Source organism: Dermacentor variabilis, chromosome 1, assembly GCF_050947875.1.
Source record: "Dermacentor variabilis isolate Ectoservices chromosome 1, ASM5094787v1, whole genome shotgun sequence".
Lineage (NCBI taxonomy): Eukaryota > Metazoa > Arthropoda > Arachnida > Ixodida > Ixodidae > Dermacentor > Dermacentor variabilis.
Window position 1 is genome coordinate 158,429,828 of NC_134568.1, and position 15,720 is coordinate 158,445,547.

At 46.9% G+C, this 15,720-nt stretch overlaps 1 protein-coding gene across 1 annotated transcript; it reads left to right on the forward strand.

The window, feature by feature from the left end:
- The first annotated feature begins 403 nt into the window (after nucleotides 1-403).
- Nucleotides 404-15,505, forward strand: LOC142588632 (procollagen C-endopeptidase enhancer 1-like). The gene is made up of 5 exons (XM_075700486.1): nucleotides 404-559; nucleotides 11,416-11,557; nucleotides 13,177-13,290; nucleotides 14,543-14,770; nucleotides 15,396-15,505. The coding sequence occupies exons 1-5, from the start codon at nucleotides 404-406 to the stop codon at nucleotides 15,503-15,505; spliced, it is 750 nt and encodes a 249-aa protein (XP_075556601.1).
- The last annotated feature ends 215 nt before the right edge of the window (nucleotides 15,506-15,720 follow it).

Here is a 15,720-nt window from a genome sequence, read left to right on the forward strand (position 1 = left end):
CGGACTCATATATAATTTAAGGTAGGGTTAACGATTGCGTCAAAGCCCACACGATAATCGCGCACTCTCTCGGACATCAGTTAGCAACAGCTCATCTCCTTGCTGCAATATGGCTGCTGAAAATATTTCCACATGATGAGAGCAAAAGCAGGTTAGAATTGTCGAGCGTGCCTAGCTGCTTGGCGTTCGCGACGAGTGTTAATGCAGAGTTACGTTCGCTCGAATCCGATCCACTGGCGCTTCGCCGATCACGACCGGTAGCGTGGTGGATGCTGCTGCCGCAGCGGATGCGAGTGGCAGGCGCTGAGGTAAAGCTCAGCTTAGGTAGGCCTCAGGCCTGGCGACGCTCTGCAGTTAAACGTCCGCGCTCCAGACCCAGGTTGCTCGCACTACGCTCGCTTCAATGGAGTCTCTACTAGCGCTCGTGGTAGGACTGGCCCTACTGGCACCCACGGAGCCCTGTGGCAAGGCGCTGACTAGCAGCGGCCGGCTCACGTCGCCCGGATACCCCATGTCGTACCCACCGAACGTCCGCTGTTCGTACACGATGCGGCCACAGGTGGGTGACAGCGTAGCGGCTGCTGCCGCTGTGTGAATCGGGGCACGCTTCCTTTTTCCCTCACTTCGCGCTTGTGGGCATATTACGTGGCTTATTCGGGCACGGAGGCATGCCCACGTTTCTCGTTAAATACGAGGAGAAAAAAAAAACAACCCACGCACTTTGAGCATCAATCTTATTCTAAGCATTTTGTCGCCGTATATAGCTGGCTATCCAGCATCGTTTGATATTCCGCGAATCGTTACCAGGTTGACCGACGTGTTTGTGTAAAGCGAGCAGTTGTGTTTGTGACGCGAGCAAAAATGACAACATCAACACGTGGTGTCTGAACGTCACTGCCACCGCAATGGGACACCGAGAACGCTTTAGTTATGAGAGGCATGTGTAAATTCAAAGTAACACCATTCGTTTGAAGCTTTGAACTTCTTTGTGGCTTCGAGTGCAAGTGCTCGTTCAGTCCTCGCAAAGCAAGTGAATGCAGCGTACGACCATCGTGCTGCAACCCGAATAACGCTAGCGATACAATTAAGAATCTGTTCAAATCCTTGATTCGTTTCCTTTATATAGTCAGCCTTTTCATATATGAAGAGATAACAACTAGTATCAACTGCTGAATACTGCTTGGTTTGGCGCCTGTTCTACCAGCAATTCCATAGGTATTATGTGCCATATTGTTATGACCTAGCGGTACAGCTCGTTGCGTACACTCCGAAGAGAGTTACTTGTTCATCATTTTTTCTTTTCACCTCGAGTTTAACAAAGAGGTTCCCAGCACCGCTGAACATAATGTCTTCAAGGGCCCTTTCATCTCTGGACCCTGTTGCACATTGTTACAATCTCGAACGGGGGAGGTGGGTCTTCACCGCAAGAATCAGGAAACGACGACGAAGCCGGGCATCGTGATGATGAAAAAAAGAAGAAAAGATTGTATGCACTTCATTAGTACATGGATGTGACTCTCATCTGAGTCTCGAGTGGTCCTTATTAACATGGGGGCCAGCACGGCGTTAAATAACCCCTAGCGGTCCGTGGTCGTCGCCGTCTTCTTCCGGAGCCTTTCTTCTTCTATACTTTGGTGTCAGCTCGTGGAGAACGGGGTGGCGTCGTCTCGACCTTGTCACCTGTCTTTCCCTTCACCCATCCTTCTGTGTCAGCTCGCGGAAAAGGGTGATGCCGTTTCGAAGATGGCAATTATGCTGTCATGGGGAATCTCGTTTGAATGCTTCTCACACCTGACAGATCGACCATAAAAACATGCAGAGATGCTCGACTCAATCAAGAACTTGCACGATCTTTCAGAACTGCTCTTAAGCACTTTGTGTTGAAGTAGGCTTCATTTTATTGTATATAACATTTATTACTCTGCTTTATTTTGTACTTTTCACAATCTCACAAGCCCCTACAACAATGCCTCATAGCCGAATGAAGGTATGTAATAAAAAAATAAAAAAGAAGGTTTTTGCATCATCGTGACAGCTGTAAGCCCGAAACACGCGTAGTGACAAATTGCATCGTTGACTGGCCGTTTCAGGTCGCTTCGGCGGCGCTTCAAAGGCTGTGTAAGGCTGATATTTAATTCGAGACTAAGCCTGCTGTAATAAGAAACTTAAGCTTGGTTATTATTGTTAGAGCCTGCTGATATTCTCTTAATACAACTTGAATGCTGTCGTGCACCAATTTGTAACATCGCTAGAGCACTGTAAAACTACTTAATCGAAAAACTGTTAAGTACACCACTAAAAGCAAAACCCGACTACTCTAAGCACCACGTGAAATTTGTTGCGTCTTGATATCGAAGGCAACGCTGTGAAACGCGTTAAAACACTGTGCGTCTAGCTCTTTCGCTTGCATTATCAGATGTTCGTTGGAAGGATCTGAAATGGCCAGTCAACGACGCCATTTGCCACCACGAGCGACTCGCCGTCCGGCAAGCATGAAAGGAGGGATATCGTGGCTTGATAAAGACGATCGCTCATACTCAAAGTTGCGTCACTAAAGGGCATCCGCTGGGGGCACGACAGCTGCGCTTTTCGGCATTTCAATTACGCTTTTATAGGCGAACTTGGCCTGAATTCATTACTCCGCAGAAATTACCGACGCCACCTTTGTGCAAGCCTGGAAGCTGTTATGAACTCCTCAGACGACGTGCCTCAAGTCTCTCATTAAGATCGATTGCCTGACTCAATTAAAAAGTTAATTAGCCTAAATTTTATAATTACTTGTCTGATTGCTACCATGAGTCATATTAAGATGTACGCCATGGTAGTTGGAGCAATCTCGGAAGAAATAGCTCAATTACATCGCCTTCCCTCTCTTGAAGCAATTTAGAGCGGCATTTTCTGAAACAGCCTGTATCTCAAAGGAGCACGGCAAAAAAAAGAACAATAAAACACTGAAAGCCTGACAAGGCAGGCGTTCTTATCGTGATTGGTTTAATAGCATGATGTAGGGGGAAGGGGGAGGGGAGGACTATGTGTTGCTTTATCTACTGTACGCAAAGAGAGAGAGAGATCAAATGATAAATGAAAAACAGGGGTAGGTTAACCAGGATTGAGCCTGGTTGGCTACCCTACACTGGGGAAAGGGGAATGGGGAGGGACAGATTAAAAGAAGAGAAAGTGCACTGGGGATATCGATCGGCCACTCAGTCCGGATCACAGATGGTTACTCAATCCGGTAGCTTTCAAATATCGCAGCAGCGCTTTTGTGGCGTTTTTTAGCTGCGATATTCGAGGCCATGGCTCCAAGATCTTGTTCAAGGTGAATGGTTTTCTGTCTACACTCTTAAACAAATGTACACCCTTTGGGTCGTCTCTTGCCACGCAACAATAATCGTCATAACGCGCATGCCGTTCGTTACTGGGAAGTACCAGGCTCGCAGTGTTAAAGAAAGAAAATGCGGACAAGACGGACGACGTTTATTGTTGTGTGGCAAGATATCCTTCTTAGGCAAAGTTACACCCTTTGGGGTGTATCTCTGCCACACAACGATAATCCTCATCTGCCTTGCTTACGTTTCCTTTCTTGAAAACGCCGCGCCCGCTACTTTCCTGTCGGGAATGCTATGTCATGCTGATAACGCGCGTGCCGTTCGTTACTGGGAAGTACCGGGCTCACCGCGTTAAAGAAAGGAAATGCGGACAAGACAGATGACGATTATTGTTGTGTGGCAAATGGGTGTAATTTTGCTTAAGAGTGTACGACTCAAATGCTGTAAACTTTTCTTCACTCTCAAAAAGTTTACACCCCTTGGGGCTTATCTTGTCCCCAAACGATAATCGCCATGTACCTTGCTTGCGTTTGTTCTCTTGAAAACTCGGCGCTCGCTTCTTTCCTGTCGAGAATGCTGTGTCAATGATAACGCGCAAGCCGTTCGTGACTAGGAAGTACAGGTATCGCAGCATTAAAGAAAGTAAATGCGGACAAGACAGATGACGATTATTGTTTGGGGACAAAATACAACTCTAAGGGGGTAAACTTTTTTTTTTTTTTTAGTGTAAGCGGCACAGCATTGCTTCCTCATTTTGTGGAAGCCCAGGTAACAGCCGCAGTTGCATGGATGGGTCGAGAGAATGTAATCGATGTTGGGTGAATTCAGGTGTGTGCCACTTCTCCAATGTCATATGGTGCGCTAGCTTGCTTAAGTGTTGCTCTGCGTCAGTCCGCGATAAAGGAGCAAAAACAAGGGTTGCTCCTTCGTGTGCTTTCCTAGCAGCTTCGTCAGCGAGGTTGTTGCCAGAGATACCGCCATGGCCCAGCAGCCACTGAAGCACGACATCGTGTCCTTTCGCGATCATATGATGGTGCATTTCTCGTATTCCCGACACGAGCTGTTCACGGGACCTGCGACCAAGAACTGACACAAGACATTGTAAGGCCGCGTTCGAGTACACAAGAATTTGCAGCGCTTCTAGGAGCATCCATTTTTTGCCGTGGACTGAGGGAACTGGCGATGTTATGCCTGGTACTCCCCTCTGAACAAAGGTGCGTCTCGGGTGAGCGTACTACTTTGAATGAAGTTCTCGCCTCAACGCCTGTCCGACACTTGAGAGCTGGCAAAGATGCAAGCACCGCAGTCAAGATGATTATGAAAAATTACGGCCACTGACCAAGTCAAGGTGAAAGTCAAGGTTCTTTCACCTTGACTTGGTCAGTGGCCATAATTTCTTCATCATCATGTTGCCTGACCAGACGAACTTTCGTCGAACTCTTGACTACAGTCAAGATGATTGTTGAAGCGTGCGTCCTCTGAAGCGACTGACCCCACTGGTCAGCTCAGCACACGGCTTTGGTTGGCCCACATTCCCGTCACCGTACGTGAAGATCAAGCGCCCCGCCTCGACAATGGCGAGCGGGTCAACGGGACATCTCCAACCCGGCTGTTGACAAGCGCTACGGGGGAAAGAACGCTTGGGAAAGCCTAGGGGACTGAGCCTAGGAAAGCTGAGGGAACTGGCGATGTTATGCCTGGTACTCCCCTCTGAACAAAGGTGCGAACTGAAAATTTCGAACTCTCACTAGCATCTCATGGGCTGATATGTCTTCTTTAGAAATTGATGCTGCTGGGAAGTATTTTACAGCATTCATAATAGATGCCGCATCTAAATGCATATCCGAAGTACCCTAGGGATCCCCTAGGGGACCTGGGGAATCGAGTTACTTGAGCGCGGAGCATGATGCTCTCGCTGGCTTTTTTTCTTCCGATCCTCGTTTTTTTTTTCGCCCCTTCGGACTTTTCTTTTTTGTCAGGCACCCGGCACGGCAACAGCCCTGGAGTCTCCTTTGACGCCACGATAACGTTCATACTGTTCTTATCGCATGCTTGCGGCCAGCGCTCGCTCGCCATGGTTTTGTCGTCAGCAGCCCCGTCATCAAATTGGCGGCCCACCGCGCTGCTAAGCACGAGATCGCGGGATCGAATAACGGCCGCCGCGGCCGCATTGCGATGGGGGCGAAATGCAAAAACGGCCCGTGTCCTCGGCATTGGTAGATGGATGGATGGATGGATGGATGGGTGGATGCATGGATGGATGGATGGATGGATGGATGGATGTAATGAGCGTCCCCTTTGGAAGGGGGCGGTGGGTTGCGCCATCAAGCTCTTGCTATTATACTGCCTATTATCCTACCTCGGTTAAACAATAAAAAAGGAAAAAGAATACTATGAACTACCGCACCCAAATTTTCTGATCCCCTAGTGCAAACTGTGCGTTTGTACGTCTCCATCTTTTGTCGTTTCCCTACTTTTCTTGCAGCAATCCTCCAATCGCCTCTTACTAATGCCTATTGCGGACATGTTTACTTTACCACTGCTCCCGCTGAACCCAAGGGCTTCAAGGAGGCCACTGGTGCCTAAATCGACCGCTCGGTAGACGTCTTCACATTCTAATAAAACATGCTCCATTGCGGACACGTTAAAGGTCCCCCTGGTGGTCAAAATTAATCCGGAGTCCCCCATTACGGCGTGCCTCATAATCGAATCGCAATTTTAGCACGTAAAACCCCATAATTCAAGTTCAATTCGGATCAAATTGGCAGCACAGCATGGGCTTCGCGGACAGGTGGCAACTATATAGGGTCGAGATTAAGTGCGCTTGCTCTAAACGGATGTGTGAGAATAACATATTCTGGTACATATAGTTATAAAAATGAACGCGAAAAAATACGGGACCGCTCCTATAGTGCAAGCGATTCCTTTCGCTCGTTCATATTCTGTTCTTATCGTTCACTGTTCACGACCGGCCGATCCCGGTGATTACGAGGGCGGCGCCCTTCTCGGACCACTGATGAAGCGATAAGAGGAATAACATTGGAATGGAATCGTTACATTATCCCAGTTCAGAAGGGCCAAACATGGCAATCTCTTAATAGGGACAAAACAGACGTTCCTGCCTGTCCTTTCTTGTGCGTCCTTGCCTTCATTATGTTCGTCTCTACCTCTTTAGCGTGCAGCAACAAAGCTCTCCGTGGTATTTGCGGTTTTCGAGCCTCTTTCGGCAAGTACACGTTGCCAAACGGAGAGGAAACGCGGAGTGGAGCGAGAAAGATGGGAGGCGCCGGCAACATGAAAGAATGCCGCTACAATTAGAGTGCAGAGGGAGCTTAGCTTCCAGCTCGTTTATCCTGGTTGTAACGTGCCAACCCAGGGGTGCGCTTAATCCGCGCCCGCTTTGAGGTCGCGTGAAGCTGACAGCTACGACAAACAAAAGGGGGCAAACGTTGCCAAGGCTGCGACAGGTTCTTGAGCGAACAGAGGGTAATAAAACCTCCTTTATCCTTGTTGCGTAAGTTGATACTTACTAGAAAATGAAACCTGGTTCAAATATAGCTTATCCATCTGACATTTATACTGAGAGAAACAGATTATCGGGATACAACTGCAGTGGCGATATGTGATAAGTGCTCTGAAGAGTGCATTCATAGCGACGCAGTTAAACTTAGAAAGTTAGAAATCATTTTTCACTGCGCGCGGGGTGCCAGCGCCAGTAATATTCCGCGCTAACTGAACCCACACTTTCATGCAAAATTATCGGAACGTCGTAAGCGGCAGCAGCTCTATGCTGCAGTTCCACATTACGATGGATGAACAGTGGTACATCGAGAACTTTGCAAAAATGACTACTGACCAAGATTCTGTGACATGTAAAGTCCGCGCTGAGTACGCAATAATGAACTTCACGGTAGTTAGGTATACCACGCTGTATCGTTTCCTAAACTTCTTTTATTGAAAGTATCAGCTAACACCGCTTTCTTTCACGCACAAGGAATGCCCCGATAACGCAGGCTTCCAAAAGCGAGAGCGAGGGTGACGTAGCGTCGCGGCGATGCCCTCTCCCCTCACGCAACACTTGGCCTGCTATTGCAGCAGGAGGTGTTCGCCTGCTCCGTACCGTCGAGACGCGCTCGTGACCTGGCGACACAGCCAATGGAAATTTAGGTGCCGTTTCTCTGCTACAAACTACAGACGCCGGCTTTTTCGCTCAATGGGCCATTTGACGGTTTCGCATCAAAACTTCCTAGATGCATGTGTTGGCCTGTTGCCCACGATTCGGATTACTGAAAACAACCTTAGTATTAAAAAAATGGCTCAAACAAACTGACGTATTCTAGCTTCAAGTCCAGTTCGTCTGTCTCTTGCTCCTGTCCCCTGCTCCGTAGTTTATTCGCACCTGTCGCTCATCCATAAACGACGCTGGAAATGAGGTCAGATTTCCCACTCACTAATTAAACACAAAGCTTTCGCAACACGTTTTGGGGAAACGTAACTTCACACAGGGGAGACGTTTACTTTTTAATTTTATGGGAAAATCGAAGGTGACCATGCTTTTAAATTTGATATATTCACAATGTTGCAAGTTAACCAACACTCATAGGTTGGCGTGCGTTTTTAAGAACGAAGATTGTTAGAAGTCTACATGAAAAAAATCTACATTTTACGATCCGTATGTGTTGTGTAACAATAACCCAGATTGGGCATTATTTTGCCAATTGTCCTGGGCAATGCCCAAATTGGACACTGGTCTATTATTACATTGCGTCACTTTCCTTTTTTTTTTAATAACGTGGCCTTAACATAATAAGAAGGGTCGTGTTGTCTTAAAATACTTAAGGATAGCTTGCTGAAAATTTTTCAGATTGATCCTATTGGCGATTTTTCTTTCAGCAACAATTATCCAAACTGTCATTTTCGCCAAATACGTAAAACATGCCATAGTGGGGAGCCGGCATTGTAATCTTCAGTACGGAGGGCGGGGCAGAGAGGGGGGGCGGGAGGGGGGAGGGGTGATGAAATGCTTCATTGTTGTTGGCAAAATAAGGTTGTATATGCTTTTTTGTGCACAAAACCACAATTGTCTAATTTTTTTTTCGCCGAGATAAAAGCACGTCGATCGGAGATGTGCGCTCGACCTTATCTGAAAACGACCCTATGCGTGTTCGTCAATGCATGAAGTTGCGCGAAATGCGTGTAACACTATTATTGCTTCCTCCATTCTACGGATTCTGCAGCAATGTCCCACACACTACTGTGCTCGCTTATTTTCCTTTCTTTTTTGTATGTGCGTGCGTGAGTGTGTGTGTGTGTGTGTGTGTGTGTGTGTGTGTGTGTGTGTGTGTGTGTGTGTGTGTGTGTGTGTGTGCGCGTGCGTGCGTGCGTGCGTGCGTGTGTGTGTGTGTGTGTGTGTGTGCGTGTGTGTGTGTGTGTGTGTGTGTGCGTGTGTGTGTGTGTATGGTATGTGCGTGTGCGTGTGTGCGTGTGTGTGTGTGTGTGTGCGTGTGTGTGTGTGTGTGTGTGTGCGTGTGCGTGCGTGCGTGTGTGTGTGTGTGTGTGTTTGTGTGTGTGTGTGTGTGTGTGTGTGTGTGTGTGTGTGTGTGTGTGTGTGTGTGTGTGTGTGTGTGTGTGTGTGTGTGTGTGTGTGTGTGTGTGTGTGTGTGTGTGTGTGTGTGTGTGTGTGTGTGTGTGTGTGTGTGTGTGTGTGTGTGTGTGTGTGTGTGTGTGTGTGTGTGTGTGTGTCAGAATGCGAGAAAAGAAGCGTGCGTGCCATGTAAATTCCAGATTGCGTGCGTGTCAGACTCTTCACTCTAAAAGCATTTTCTCTTTAATTTGGTAGTAGAGTTATTGTATATTTATCATATAAGAGAGGGAACCCCCAAGAAATACGGACTGGCTTCATGGAGCTCGTCATAATTGTAGTGTGTTCTCACGTTAGGTGAGTATAGTTGGGCGCGTCAAAATTCAGTAGCCAAGCTTGCGCCACCATAAAATGGATGAAGGAGGAATGGGCATTTGGGCAGGATACGAAAGATGTCTACTGAAAGGTTAAGGTTTGTAGGTTAACTAGGGGTTTTGCAAGTAATTATAAATGCTCGTTTTCTTACCCTTTAGAGGCGTTATGCGAAGGCCTTACTTGGTTTGCCCAGTGTATCTCGGAGTAACTAAGCGTGGCACCGAGACTCAATTTGCATAGGAAAGGGCGCCTTCCATGAGTAATCTATGATCAAAGTTGAAGCTTTATTGGCTAAGTGCCCCCCTTGTAAAAAATTACTTATACAGGTGCTCTAGTACATTGGACAGCATTTAAGCGCAATGTTTCCCAGTTTCCTGGGAGAACTGATTACGGCATTGAATTTCTATTTGGTAGTAGTTTGGTACACATCAGGGGCAATCGGGGGCCAAAGTTTAACGCTTGTGAGTTAATCACGAGCTATGCGTATGATTCTGAATTCCTGTTTTCTCTATTTTTTAGGCGTTGCACTGAGCGCGTACGTATTCCTGGTCTCCTCCGTGAAGTGAACGTGGCACCTAGTTTATGTTTGGTAAAATATAACTGGCATGTTAAGCGTGATGTGCAGAGAAGGTTTAGAGTGCGTAGGATAATTACAGCCTTTGCAGTCAATAACTTATGCAAGCGCTCGAAAGCGAAAGAAATCTCACGAGAACTTTCGCATGGCATTTACCCGATATTTTAGGAATGCGACGGAAGGTATTTTGCTTAATGCCAGTATGCGCTCTTGGCCTTGACCATGGCCTTTAAACGTTCCGGGTGCGCTTCAATGGCGGTCCGCAAGGTATCCCGGGGGAAATTTTTTCTCCATGCTGGCTCCAGCGATACTTTCAGGGTCACCATGTTGGTGGGCGGATGGTCGCGGACCTTATTTTCAAAAATAGCCCTCACACAAAAGTCAATCGTGCTTGGGTCAGGATAGTTTGCCGGCAATTCTTCAGTTTTTATGAAGTCATGCGGCAGGGCGCGGCAACACTGCTGTGGCGTTGATTTGCTCTTCGACTGCTGTGCTGGGGCGTCGTCCTGCTGCAAATTTCAAGACTACTCACCGAAGTGGGACTGGGACCATGGCAGCGAATGAGGCTCTATATTAGCTGAAAGGCGTGTGTCAGTGTAAATCTTTGCGCCTTTTGTCACTAAAACAAGAGGAATGCGCCCAGTGGTCGTTTCCCCAGCTCAAACCATGACAGACGCCGCATGGGAGTTTCGAGAAAGTACCCAACTGGCTGCATAAGCAAGCTTTGACGTCATAGCAAGCCCACGAGAGCTTTAAGTGTTGTGACGGGCCTCTATCACGACAATTTCTCATCGGTGAAGGGGTTCTCCGTCCGCGCCTACCGCTGCGACGGACAACCCTTTGCGTCCACTATATGCCACGGCGTCTACGTAGGCCACGCCCTCTACATCGTGGTATTTGCGCTCAACGCGCCCTTGCCTCTCGTCACTCCTCGTGGTGCTCCGTGTGCTTTGTCTTGGGTTGTGGAGGAATTTTAAAGTTCCCAACGAGAGGAGACCGCATGGTCAGCTACAAAGAAATCACCGATTACTATCGACTGGGAATGGCCGTGATGTTGTAGTTCTTGTATTTCGCGGGCGTCTATAAGGAGCGCAAAAACATTAATACCTAACAGATAACAAGTTAGAAACTGTTTAATCGGACGTCTTGCTAAGCACTCTACAACTTTCTAATTGGAATTTTTGCCTAACTTCGTTGCTTCAGAAGATTGTTAATTAATCTTGACTAATTATGCAATTAAGCAGAATACAAAAAATTTGTGTGACTTACTACATACAATAGTCAGCAACATGCATTTGGTCGCGTCGTCTCAGAGGGCATCGGGATATTTTTGAAACTCTGGCTACAGATAGCTGGGACACCCTGTATAAGTTTGTTTTCTCCTTACGCCTCACGGCAAATCCTCGGAGATAAAAAAGGAAAAAATAAAGACCTGCCCGCCTGGAGGGGCTTCATTTCGACAACCTTCCGTTCCTCGTTTTTTTACTGGTGTATAACATAAAATAGGGGAGGGGGCGGGGTCAGCGAGCAAACCTCTCCGTTGTCCATCGTTGCAGGGTCCCAGCGTATGCGCCGTCGAGCTGAAGTTCGAGGAGCTGGACGTCGATGGCCACTTGCCTCGCTGCGACGCCGGCGATGCCGTGCAGCTCAGCTCGACGGGCGAGCGCTTCTGCGGAGTCGAGCCGCCACCACCCATCGGTTTGTGAAGAAAATCTTGTGGAAACGGGCCAACGCGTGATGTGTCGTATGTATAATCATAACGGCCAACACGGGCAAATCTGCAAATAGCAGCGTACCACGCGCGCATTATGTACTTGTTTCGGCCCAGTTTTGTTGCGATTCCATGAGCTTGTCGTCGTCGTCATTAATTGTTGTTTTTTCACACATTTCGCAATTAATAAACAAAAATACTCGTTTGGCGTGTGTTTACTTGAGGTTGCACTGAGCATGTCATTGACAATATGTCGGCCTTTGTTTTTTGTGACGCGCTTGCCTGGTCATGTGCGAAAATATTCGCATATACGAGAACGGGTGTCTCATACGAGTACTACGAGTATACGAGTACTGGGTGTCTCAGTTAATATAGACCAAGCTTTAAAAAATTTACCTTTTTGCACGAACGAAACTAAGCATATATTGCTCTCAGTCGAGTTGAGAAGCCATCAGCATTTTCTTTCGTTTATGTTTTCTGACTTGAGCAACGAAATATAATGATCTAACTCGTTAGGTATTGTCCTGATTGGTAGGACGTTAATTAAGAAGTTGTGGGCAGCTATAAGAAACGTGGAACAGGGATGTTAGTATAGGCTCCCTGTATTCACCCCTCTATCGGCACAATTAGAACGCTCACCTCCATGAATTTTATATCTGACGCCAAAAAGGCTTTGCACCGAAGACGATACACGATGCACATTTCTAAAGCGGTGGGAGACAAATTCAAGCATTTTGTTGTTTCGCTTAAAACAAAAAGTAATTTGATAAGCTTTTGTCTGTTTGTAAACAGTACAATGTGTCATCAGGTGCGCTATTTAGCGTATTTTTACTAGGACCACCTCAGTGTTACATTTGTGGCTAAACGTGGGCCAAGAATTAGTTTTTTGCATATTTATCGTCCCCTGTGCTCATTGCTGCGCTATATATCTACCTGAAAACATTTTTTTCGCCTGAAGTACTGCTTCTTAACGCTTACCTGATCAAAGTTTAGGTTCTTGTATGAAGCCATCTTTTTTTAGATATCAAATATGGATCATTTTGAGCGTTTCTAATGCTTATAAAAAAACGGGGAAATTCTAATAATCGACGAATACAGTTTTAGGTAGGTGTAAGGCCTGTCTTCATTCTCTTGAGAAAAATAAGTCTCAATTTCTTAAAATTGAACGCTGTTTTCGACCAAGCCTTTTACGGGCCATACGTGAGAAAGTTCCATTGTGCTCAAGCCGGTAAAAAATATTTCCCTCTAAAAAAATTATTTGCTGCAATGACTTTTTGTGTTATACTGAATCACCTAAATTTTCAGAAAGAAATCGCAGATGGTCGAGCGCCAGGGTTGGGACAGTTGGAGTGGAATGAACCAAATATAAAGCTATTATTTGTCCATGATGCAATAAGTTAATTAAACGTGTTAGTGAAGCACACCCCGTCTACTTACACCGCACAAACAGATCAAAAGAAAGTGTTGGTAGAAAATAAGCTAATTTCTTACAAGCTAATATTAAAATGGCGGCTATCGAAATAATAATGTTGCGGTTATTTATATTGAAAGTTCTATTGGATGTGGCTGCTTCATTCACCAGTGCTTGTCTTTTGTCGTATGACAGTGATCCCGGTAACCGCAGACGGTCTTCGGATGGAATTCTACTCCGACGGTCAGGGAAGTGGTACAGGTTTCGCATTACAACTGACCCAGATCGAGAACTCTTGTCCGAAAAAGGGTATGTACGAAATGCACATTGCCATAATTTGCTGACCTACTAATGGCACGAGTCAAAACACCGATCATAGCTCTACTATCTATACACCCTCGTGTTAGGAGGCTGCGAGCGCGGAACAAGCCTGAGCTTCTACTGGCACAGGGGTCGCCAAGGGGATACTTGACGCACATTAGCGGCACGTAGTTGATTGATCGACACGTTACGAGCGTGTTGACTGATTGCTTTTATTGGGTTAGATTTAATTTACCTGATCTACGAGCAAGTACTAAGGGCAGGAAGTATTAAAGGCACGCTAAAGAGAAACATAATGTGAATTTTGGCAGGCATAAAGTATTCCTTTAAAACTTCTTTAGTGAATAGGAGTTTATAATTAGCAGAGTAATAGAATATGTCGAAATATTTTGTTTTCTTTAATCTTGCGCCGAAACCACGATGCCGGCGATGTCAGTGCGACGTCATGGGCTTTGTTGTATTTTCGCGCATTTTAGCCGCTTTTTATGCCTAGAACACTAGGGTGCGTCCTTGTTTTCTTTCCAATGTAATATTATCTGTAATGACCAAACAAAGAGCCAAATGCTGTGAAAATCAATGATGACACAGAGAACTGGTGCGGGGCTTTTAATTAAGTGTCACTACCCGTCTTCGTTGTTTGTTTGTTCTTTCTTCCTTTATTTTTTGTAAGTAGAAGGGGGGGGGGGGGAGGGGCGCCTACTTGGCACTCCTTCCGAGGTGTAATCTACCAATTTGGCTGAGCTTAGTATCTTTCTTTAGCCGCAATCCCATACTGGATGCCCTCTCGCCCAGCGAAACGTGTAAAAAATAATCTGCTACCTGAAACATTGAGCAATGTGGATTATTACATCACACACAATATCAAGCTCTTTGCTTTCGCCGTTAATACGTGATTATCTCACGATACAGTGTCCTGCTCCGTTCGTGTGAGTCACTACGGCTGCCACACGCGAGCGCTGCCAGAACACACGAGTGCAGTGCCCTTTTTTTTATTGCGGTATCAATTATATGCACACTCCGGGCGCACTTCTGCCATCTTTGTCGCCATGATGTTCCGTACAATGTCCGAGGGCAGTAAGAACGTCCCCGCGTGTCGTATTTTGTGTGCGCGAGTGAAAGCGTGCGAGCATGAGCCGACGATGGCGGCTCAATCTCGCTCGCGCAAGAGAGGAAAGTGAGGAGGAAGCGGAGGAAGTGAGGAGGAAGCGAAAATATGTTTCAGTCACGTGATCGGCCGCAGGCTCCGCTTGCGGGGGCACCTTCGCCAAGGAGCGGTTCCGGCTGGAGGGCCCGTCGGCGGCAGGTGGCGCCTGCCTCTACCTGATGCGCAAGTTCGACGAAGCCGTGTGCCAGGTGCAGGTGCGCTTTCAGCGCTTCTCCGTGGGCCCCGGCGGTGCATGCGACGAGGGGCCCCGCCTGCTGGTCGCGGGACGCAGCCTGTGCGGACAGCGCGGACCCGATGCCGTAGGTACGGCACGCTATGCGCAACTCCGCGCTGAAAACACCTCTCTATACCGCGAAAGCGATGCCGTGGGGCCTTAAAAAAAAAGCTGCACTTCTCTCAAAGTGGAGTACTTCATCAAAGAACGTAGCGGAAAGCGGTGCTTATTTTCCTCTGAGCTTTCTATGAGGTGCAATGATTGTAAAGATATATTTCACCGCCTTCGGCAGCTAAAGATTGTGCGCCTACAGTTAATTATTTTCTGCGTCATTATGGGGCTTTCCAGCTGCTCCGAGTGGATTTCTTTCCTGGCGTCAGCTCTCTTTTGTACTAGTAAAAATAAACGTGCCCTCTCATCAAGCGAGGAACAAACACCTAACTACATATATTCTCATATATAACTTATATTTCTTATTTAGCTTAGCTGGCCCAAGCTTTTCCCTCGCTTTATATTACTCTTAAACATCTAGAAGAATCATCAGTGGAGAGAGCCAAGCATCTGTCTGGCTCGAGGCGTCTGAAAGCAGCGTGAGCGATTGCACTCAGACGGAAGCTGCTTGGACAAACATGCGTATGTTTGGCGCTCACCTATCCGCAAGATAGCTCATAGCGTGACCTCAAAACTATTTGTCCTCTCTCTCTTTCTCTTCAGAAACATTCGACTTCCCGACACAGACACTGGCATTTCTTTACCAACCAGGGGATAAACCGCAACAAGACAAGTTTGTGCTGGACATTTTTCAAGAAAAGTGCGACAGATAGAGCGCCTTTCGTTAGATGAAATAAACGATAACTGGTGGTCGTGGTGGTGTACTGTCTATAACGTCGAAGAGTCTCTTGCTGGGCCTGTTGGCACATACTTTTAGAAACGATGGAACCCAGCCTTTAAGACGCAAACACCAGGAGAGAAGTAGATAAGCAACGCTGCAGTGGTATTGCGCTACTCTCAAGCGTTCATTCGGTGAACAAGGTCGGCG